General features: G+C 64.7%; 1 protein-coding gene across 1 annotated transcript in view; it reads right to left on the bottom strand.

Annotated features, from left to right (window-relative positions):
* The window catches only part of NCOR2 (nuclear receptor corepressor 2), a 165,081-nt gene that overhangs the window by 4,971 nt on the left and 150,952 nt on the right, over positions 1-9,158 (bottom strand). Inside the window, exons 41-48 of the mRNA XM_025045498.1 lie at positions 9,108-9,151; positions 7,231-7,772; positions 5,958-6,107; positions 5,528-5,763; positions 4,962-5,155; positions 4,095-4,244; positions 3,353-3,501; positions 2,591-2,644 (exon numbers count right to left, since the gene is read on the bottom strand). Coding sequence (XP_024901266.1) covers positions 2,591-2,644; positions 3,353-3,501; positions 4,095-4,244; positions 4,962-5,155; positions 5,528-5,763; positions 5,958-6,107; positions 7,231-7,772; positions 9,108-9,151 — 1,519 coding nt within the window. The remainder of the gene's footprint in view (positions 1-2,590; positions 2,645-3,352; positions 3,502-4,094; positions 4,245-4,961; positions 5,156-5,527; positions 5,764-5,957; positions 6,108-7,230; positions 7,773-9,107; positions 9,152-9,158) is intronic.

Genomic DNA, 9,158 nt, shown 5'->3' with positions numbered 1-9,158 from the left:
GAGGAGAAGAGAGAATACACAGTGAGCACATTTTGGCAAAGCGACACGTTTCTTCGTCCCCCCCCTCCCCCCCGCTAGTTCTCCTGTGGGTGCAGGTGGGGGAGGCTCCCGCTGACTGGGCCCTGGAAGCCCTGGGGCATTCCCCGGGGAGGGGTGGTGGGGCTCGGGAGGTTAGAGGACACCCCCGCCCCAGCCTTCTTCCCACCCTGCCCTCCGGGAAATCAGAACCCCCTTTCTGACCCCCAGTTCCAGCTGGGACTGCTGCTTTTGTTAATTTCCGAGTGGCCTCACTAAGGGGGAACGGGGCGAGGTGTGGGGGAGGGGTTCAGAGGGCCACCCCGCTTCGGGAAGGGGCCACTGGGAGACCAAGTCAAGCCAGCGGTCAGCACCGGGTACGGGGAGGGAGGGCCACCCTGGGTCCCAGGGGCTGGCGGGGGTCGCTGGGAGAAGACTCGGGAGGAAGGTGACTGCACGGTCTCCCCACCGCCCCCACCCACGAGGCCGGGGACGCCCAGTCCCGCCTGCCTCTCAAGCTGGGCCTAACTCTCCCCACCCGGAGCCACGAGGAGAAAGAGGTGCAGAGACGGACGGTGAGGTGGGGGTCGCAGCCATGCAGTTACGGTGCGTGCGGGGGACAGGGCAGAGCTGGAGACAATTGCGTGACCGCCCCCGGCCCAGCAACCCCGTCCCAGAGTGGCCGAATCGACACGCAGGTCCCGGACGCCCTCCGTCAAGTCCCGTTAACTAAGCCTCCTTTTCTGGTGACCAGGTTTCTCATCTCATTTTTTGAAAGATATTCCTTGTGACCCATTCTGGGGACTTTTGCAAATCCCGGTACGGTGTCTCTTTTCAGCGTTTTTAGCCCCCAGCCCACTCCGCCCGCCGCCGGGAAATACACCCACGGATTTTAAAACTTCCGCTCTGAGCGAACATACGGACAGCGAGGGCGCAAAGCACGCATCTTTCTGAGCGAGACCGAGGGCCTCTGTGAGGCTGGGAGTCACACGGCAGCTTTGAACATCCCGTTTCCATAGCAACCAACTGCCAACTACATTGTTTCTTCCTTTTCGTGTCAAAGCCGTTCACAACCAGGGACACCCTCTCCGCACTTTAGGCTGTGTCTTAGCCACTTTTCATCAACACTTAAGAAACAAAAACCGACAGAAAAACAAAAAGAACCCCATGCCCTCAAGAAATAGCAAAATGTCCAACGAGATTGAGCACTAGAAAGAAACGGTATTTACAGTCCTACAAAATAAGCAAACATTGGAACAGGGGGAGGAAATGACGCAAGGGACACAGGTCGTGACGGTTTCTGCTCAGATTAGAGTCTGAGGGATCAGAGATGTGCCTGAGCCTTTTACCCGAGGTCACGGCCGTGAGGTGACCGTGCAGGGAAAGGAGACTGACGGGCTCCAGTCACCACGGCGAAGCCCGGCGCCAGGCGTGCACAGCAGAGACCAACATCTGGGAACATTTTTTGTGTGTGAACAAAACGATTTTTTTTTAAAAGGGTCAAATACAGCTCACACACGAGGTCTGGCCCAAAGCACTGCACCTCTGCAAACACATGCACCTGTGCGTCTGGTGCCTATGTCAAGATCCGGAACGTTCCGGAAGCATTCATTGCTAACCATCTTGTTGTTTCGGCCACACCGGCTCCTTCCTATTGCCTGAGGCTTACTGGGGAGACAGATGCGCCCTATCAGCTTGGAGGCCCTGATGGCTGATAAAATCCTGGCTGTCCTTGCTCACCAGTCCCCGGGAGGCCGGCCCATCTCCCACAGCTCTGCAAATCCCCAGCCGCCACCCCGGGGCCACGGCCTGTCCATGGGGGGGGTGCGTCACCCCCAGTCGACTCCGGGCTCAGACCCCCGACACCACACTCACCAAGGCGCCGCCTGAAAGCCCCACCCAAGTCCTTCCCTAGAAGCAACAGAAAACGGGTGGCCCCTACCAGAGGCTGGGCCAACCCCTAGGCCCCCCCGTCCCCAAGTCCAAATATCACGGAAGGCTTAAGTGTGGCTTAAAACCGTGTGTGAGCTTGACACCATCTCCACGACACAGCGTCAGTGTTTCCCTGCTCAAATTTCCAAGTGGAAGGGATGTGCCGCCTGCGTGGACCATGAGTGGAGCCTGTGTGCCCCAACACAGGCCTGGCTCCCAGCCGCACACTCGCAGGCCCCTCCGAGGCCCGGCGGTGGGCTCCCAACAGCTGTGCCTGCGTCTGTGCAGGGGGAGACTCGACAGCTGTGCTTGCATCTGTGCAGGGGGGGCTCCTGCAGCTGTGCCTGTAGCTGTGTGGGTGGGGAAGGGGTCTCCCGCAGCTGTGCCTGGCCAAAGGCACCAGTGGCCCTCGGGGTTCAACGCCACACGGAGACGTCGCGCTGAGCCCGTAGGCCACACTGCCGGCTTCGTTGAGACCAGAGGAGGGGCGCCTGAACCAAGGGCCCCTTGTTGTCAGGAGTCTGGCTGGGGTGGGGGCCCCAGGGGCCTCTAAGGCCATGCTCCCTGACTCTCCTTCCAGGCCCCCGTGCCCAGCCTGACCTCCCCAGGACGTGGCAGTGACGGGAGGGGGCTGGACGGTTACCTGCTCCGGTGATGGCGGGCATGTTGAAGATCTCTGTCCCAGGCTGGCCAGTGTCTGGAGGGTGTGACGAGATGGGTGAGACCACAGGCCCTGGGCCCAGGGAGCCAGCCACCCGCTCTGCCCGCCACTGGCCAAGACGAGGACCACGCCTGGGAGCCTGTCCGGGGCAGAAGGGCCCGGCAGATCTGGGGGGCCCGAGGTTGTGCATTTCTGACTAGCTTGCCTGGGCTGCCGACCTGCTGGCCGGAGCACTGTGCTAGGCAAGGCTCTGGAGGAACCCGCCTGGGCCGGCGACCATCTGCAAGGTGGCTACTCCAGTCTCAGAAAGAGAAGCTCCTGAGATGCCCCAAACCTCCCTGGCCAACCAGCCTTCCTGAGGCTGGGGCCGATTCTGTAGCCATGTGCTCGCTCGTGACATGCTATGTGCCAGGCACTGTGCCACGGGTGGGGGGCCAGGCTAGGGTTTACGCCCACCCACCACATCCTGGGGGACGGTCATGAATGGGACGAGCACCGGGACTGGGGGACACATGGGCCCCCGGTAGGGGTCTGACCCAGAGCCGTTCGTGCGCGCATTCACAGAGTGCCCGCTGCTGGTCTTTCCAGTGCCACTCGGGACTGGCAAGCGCCTGCAGCAAGGAGAGAGGCCGCCGGGGCCTCTCAGACGTGGGAAGGGGGGTCGGCCGGGCCACCTGGCTCTGGAGAGCCCCGCCGTGGGTCCCTGCCCCGGGCCGGCTCCCCGCCCCCAGGTGGCCCCCTTACTGTATTCCGGCTCGTTGCGGTTGTGGGTGTTCAGCTTCTTGTTGATCTCCTGTTTCTTAGACTTGACCATAGCGGAGTTGCTCTCGGTCAGCTTGCTGAAGAAGGCGGGCGGCTGGCTGGTGTTGCCTGGGGACTTGGAGCCCATCCTGCTGCGAGGGTCAGACGCCCAGGTCAGTTCGCTTGGCACTGCGCCTGCAGCCTCTGGGGACGGGGCACTCGCCACCTCGGCTGCCTTAAAAATCCAGAACCCGGCTTCCCTCGTCCCGCCCCTGCATCCCCAACTTAGGGGCTACGTCTCCTGAGATCGTCGCTGTAGTTAGCCTGTCCTCGGGCTCAGGGCATCTCCGGGGAGCCGTGGCTGCCCTGGGGGCCCATACCTGTCCACTTGCAATAGCCTCCGACCCCCCTGAAAAAGGCCTTGGGAGCCAGAGGGCTCAGACCACGTCTTTCCCCACGGCCAGCAGGCCTGGCCTTTTCTTCTGCCCCTGCCCCACGCCTGCTCCACCACGGCCCAGCCCATCCCGCTGATGACTTCTCAGAGCCTCCCTGAGTGCCAGCAGCTGAGACCCGGCCCGAGGCACGAGGAGCTGCCGCTGAGGTCTCCCAGGGTTGTGACATTTGCGTGGCAGGTGTGAGGTCCCCCAGCTGCACACTGAAGCCCTTGTTAAACCCTGAGGCCACGGGTGGGCAAGGGGCTGAGTCTGCAGCTCCCGTGGGCGTGGGGGGGGGCGCACGATGGTACCTGGGCTCCACCTGCTCCCCGTCCTGGTACAGCAGTGGGTACATGGTGGCCCGGGGGTGCCCGGGCTCCACCATGCCCTCTGGCGGGGACACGGGCTCGATACCGTCCTCGCTGCCACCCAGGGCTGACGTCTTGCTTGGCTCTGGAGACCTAGGAGGAGGGGTCCGGGCTGTGGCCAGGGCTCAACGCTCTCCCTCTCAAGGGACGCAGCCACCTCGCTCCCCCGGCAAGCCCCGCCCCTCTTAGCTCGCCCGTCCTGTACCGGGCCAGGCAGTGGCCGTTTTGGGTGTTGTGAGCCACTCGTGGTCTCTGTCCTACGTCCTTTGCTTTTAACAACCTTTTAAAAACGCGAGCCACCTTTAGCTCGTGGCCTGGGCGCAAATAGGCTATGGGCGGGACCTGACCCGTGGGTGGCGTTTGTTGACCCCCGCTGTGCCCCCAAAGACAGGCTGCTGTCTCCCACCCGCGCCTCCCTCAGGCGGTGCCCCCTGCCCGAGCAGCTCCTGTTCCTAGAGCGGGAGGCCTCCCCTCTCCTCGCTGCCCCCAAGGCCCACGGGCGCCCAGGGCGTGAGCACGTGTGTGCCTGCGTCCCTGTGGGCAGGGGCATCGACTCGCTTCTCATGCCTTTGTTCCTTCACCCGTGAGAGGGGCCAGAGCTGCCCACATGCCCTGTGCTGTATGAGAGTCCCCCTCACACGTGTAAGGCGTCTGGCTGGGCACCTGGACCCCCAGAGTGGGACGAACGTGCCAGCTGCTGTCTACCAGCCGTGACCCTGGGTAAACACTGCCAGCTTCTGGCCGCGGTTCCTCATCTGTTCACGGGCACGCGCCTCTGACCAACGAGAGGTTCCCACCCCCGGAGCTCACCTCTTGCCCCCTTCGCTGTGGGGGGAGCCACGGGCTGGGGCCCCGTGGTCCGGGGGTGGGAGGTAGAGGTCGCCGGGTGGGCGGCGGAGGTCCAGGACGGGGCAGCTGGCTCCGGGGAAGGAGTAGAGAGGGGCGGGGAGGGGTGTGCTGAGCTGCTGTGGGTGGTGCCGGGTGTAGTCCTGCGTGATGACCTCCTGCAGGCCAGAGGCACGGGGTCAGGGGCTGCCACCCGCCAGGCCTTCCAGGGGCGCTAGACTGAACGCTGAGGGCACAACCCCGGCTCGGTGCTCGGAGCATGCGTACTTGGGGCCTGGCCCCCAGTGGCCTCGACGTCCCGCGTGCCCAGGGTCGGCCGCTTGGCCAGAGGTCTCAAACTGGGGGTCCCGCACAGGTCGGGAGCCAGGGGCCATTGTGGGTGGGACGTGGGTGACGGGCTCACACCGGGTCTCCATGAGCTGGACGAGGGGCGGCTATGGAATCTGGGTTTGAGGCTCTGGGATCCCTGAAGCTACTCCCCTCCCCAACCCCAGTGCCCGGTCCTCACCACCAGAACTCAGTTTACCCACCAGACCAAGGAGCTGCGTGACCTTCCCTTCACCCCTGCCCCCGCCCCAGGCGCAAAGGTGGGGAGGAAGGGGCAGAGAAGGGGTAGTTACGCTGATGTGCTGTGCTAGGGTGACCACCCGCTGGTGGGCTTTGACCCCCGGGGCGGTCTGGTGCAGCGGGCTGGCCGACGGCTGGCTCTCGGGCAGCGGCCGCAGGTGTGCGAGGTGTACGGCCTCACCGCCGAGCTTCCCGGGGCCTGCGGGCACAGCAGAGCTGGTCAGGGGGCGGGGGCGGGGGCGGACGAGGCGTGTGCCCAGCGGGGTGCGCTCGCGAATGAATGCCAGCTGCGGGACCGAGGCGACCCCTCGGCCTCCCTGGCTGCGTGGTGGGGTCACGCCTGTCCCTAGCCTGCAGGGCTGTGTGCGGGCGCGGGGCAGGGCGGGGCCCTACCTGACTGCTTGTGCCGCAGGTCCCCCTCCAGGTGGCTCTTGTCAAGCTCCTCAAGGTGCTTGGGGAGCCCCTTGTCATGGGTCAGGCTGGGTGAGCCCACAGGGCTGACGGGCTCCACCCCATCGGGGCTGTAGCTGCCGCCATGGTAACCTGCAGCAGGGCAAGGCCGAGGTCAGGCCAGACCAGGACTTCGAGCCAGGCCGCCCTGCCCAGCCCACCCTCCCCTGCCCTCCCATGCTGGCCGGTCCCCCCAGGCCGCAGCAGGGGACTTGGGCGGATGAAGAGAGAGGGTGAGCTGAAGCCCAGGCTGCCGGCTGGCCAGGGGCAGGGTGCGGGCAGGGTGCATTAAGAAAGGAGAGAGAGGGGGCTTCGGGGGGAGAAGGAATGGCAGAGAGAGACAGATGGAGAGAAAAACGGGGCGGGGACACACGGAAGACAGGCTGAGAGGCAGACAGACCCGGGAGGGGACAGTGAGAGACACAGGTGGGGTGAGGGCCAGACACGGCTCCGGACAGTGGGGGCTGGGGGGCGGGGGGTGTGAGGCAGCGGTGACAGGCCGGAGGGAGGGAGGTCAGTGGGGGGTGTGGCAGGGAGTGACACTCGGGTCCCAGCGAACCCCGAAGTCCGCAGTCCAGCAAACAGGGGCCCCGAGCTGGGGCCTGAGGTGAGAGGCAGGGCACGGAAGATTTCTCTTTTCCCCAGGGATGCTGGGTGGTGGGTCAGCAAGGGGGACATGGGACCAGGGGACCCCCAAGTCTCCTTCATGACCCAGGCAGGATGCAGGGGTCAGGCTCCCTGCTCCTCTTGGAAAGTGGGGTGCTCCCTTCCCCTCCCCATCCTCCTTGCTGGGTGTCTTCCAAACCAAACTCATCCGCACACGGCAGCGGGCAAAGGCTTCGGCCTGAGCCCCCCTGCGGCCCACTCCCTGCTCCCCAGACGAAGGCGCAAAGGGGGCGGATGGCAGGCACGGCGGACGTCGAAGTCACAGATCCATTCATTAAAGGAAAAAAAAGCGAAAATCCAAAAAAAAAAGAAAAAAAAAATCCCCAAAAACTCATGACGGAACGATGTGCAAACGATGCGGTGCCCCCACCACGCCAGGGAGACGGGGGCCGGGCCCGAGGGGCCGCCAGAGCGTGCAACCGACGGACGCGAGCTCCAAAACCAAACGCCAAAACCAACGAAAAATGCGGGGAAAAATAAAAAGCAGAGATCTGAGAATATCTTTAGGCCACGAGACGGGGTGGGCGGGCGGCGGGGGCCGGAGTCTTACCATCGCGAGGGGAGTCGGTGGCCAGCGAACCTCCTTCTCGCGGCCCTTTATCGGGAGCAATGTGACGCGTGATTATCGCGTCTATGAAGGAGTCCGCTGTCAGGATGGTCTTACCCAGAGAGCGGAGCTCCAGCTCCTGGATGGAAAAGGGTTTACTTTGAGTCTTTTCTCGCGGCAGGTCCGTGGCTGAGGCGGGCAGAGCCGGGAGGTCCGGGCTGGCGTGGTGGGGTGTGAGGCTCTTTGCTGGGGTGCGGGTGATGGCCGCGTGGCCGGAGCCAGGGGGCACCAGGGCCCGGGGCTCGGGGCCCTTGCCGGGGGAGGAGGCGGGCTCCAGCCCCGTGCGGGCCTGGGGCTTGGCGAGGAAGGCGTGGCCGGTGTCTCCTCGGGGCCTCTCTGGCCGGGTGACCCTCTGGGCTTCCTTGGACAGCAGGACAGGCTCCATGAGGGTGGGGTAGACGCCATCGAGGGTGCCGCCCAGCGGGCAGTGGGTGGCGGAAGGGAAGGTGGCAGCCGGACGGACAGGTGAGGAGGTGGACGTGGACCTGTGGAGGACAGCGGGGGGTCAGGTGGCCGCGGGAGCCACCGCGGGGGACCCGTGAGGCCCTGGCGAGGCCCACTGCCCTGGAATCGCTTCCACGTGCCCCACGGCTCCCAAATCAATCCACCCTCCTGCCCCTGGCCTCGCCAACCCCGTGCACGCATTCCCTCATCCCTAGACGTCTAACTGAGCACCTACTACGTGTCAAGCACCCTTCTAAACACGGGGGACGTGGCAGTGAACGGAACAGGCAAAGACGCGTGAGGAGATAGACCGGAGCCCCCCATCAGACTGCGGACACCGCTCAGAGGCCACCAGGCGGGGTGAGGCCGGGGGTCTCTCTGAGGAGCTGGCCTGTGACTGAGGCCTGCTCAGGACGCGTGAGCAAACGCACGAGCCCCGTGAAGAAGGCCGGGCGCACGGCCCCGAGTGCTGCCCTGGCCCAGACCATCAGGCCCTGGAGGCAACGATCCCTGTGTCCCCACACCCCGCGTGTGCCCACCAGCGAGAGGGAAGCACAGACGTGCGCTCCGACCGCACGAGGTGAATGGAATCCTCCCCGCTCTGCGGACGAGGGCGCCCAGGCTTGGACGCGCGTTGGCCCGGCTCCACCCACGTGGCCTCTGCCAGCCCAGCGTTGCCATGACGAAGTCCCCGTTCCTCGTCCCTCACTAGCCCTCACTCCTGACGCACCAGCTGCCAGTGAGGAGGACCTGGTTTTCCCGTAGCAGCTTCCAACGGCTGTTGCAGGCGGGGACAGACCGGCTTTTGTGCACGGCCGTCTGTCCCGTAACCCTGCTCTGAGCAGCCAGGTGCTTCTGCTTCCTGTGACTGCCAAGCCCCCGAGTCCATGGGGACAATGCTCCTGAGAAGCGGTGTTGTCACCGTCCATAACGAGAATTAGGGGGAGGGGGGGAGGATTTGGAGTGGCCAATGGGGGGAAAGAAAAGAGACTTCATTTTGGAAGAAGCAGCTCCACCCACAGTCCGTGGGGTGTTTGTCACCAGCAAGGACTGGGCCCATTCTGAGAGGGAGCGGACTCTGGGGGGGCCTCTCCCACTTGAAGGGAACTTCCAGGCAAGAGAAACACATCTCCCTGTAGGGCCCCGATGAATTCTAGGGGTGACCAGGAGTCTCTCGCCTCCGCAAACTCTGTCCCTAAACCAGGGAGCCTACTGCCTCGTCACCCGTCCACCCCCACCCTTCCCTCCTCCCTCCCTCCCTCCCACCACCACGCATTTTTACTCTCTTCCCCACCCATCATCCACGCCTGTCTGCGGTCTGTGTCCCACCCCCGAGGCCAGCCGCGTCCAGGGACCACCCCGCGGCCCCCGCCCACCTCAGGACCGTGGGGGCGCCGGGCTCCACGGAGGTCACGAGGCCCTTCACG

This window comes from Pteropus alecto, unplaced genomic scaffold, assembly GCF_000325575.1.
Source record: "Pteropus alecto unplaced genomic scaffold, ASM32557v1 scaffold213, whole genome shotgun sequence".
In the NCBI taxonomy this organism is placed as follows: Eukaryota; Metazoa; Chordata; class Mammalia; order Chiroptera; family Pteropodidae; genus Pteropus; species Pteropus alecto.
Note: the sequence above shows the minus strand (reverse complement) of the source record. Positions and strands in the feature narration are given on the sequence as shown.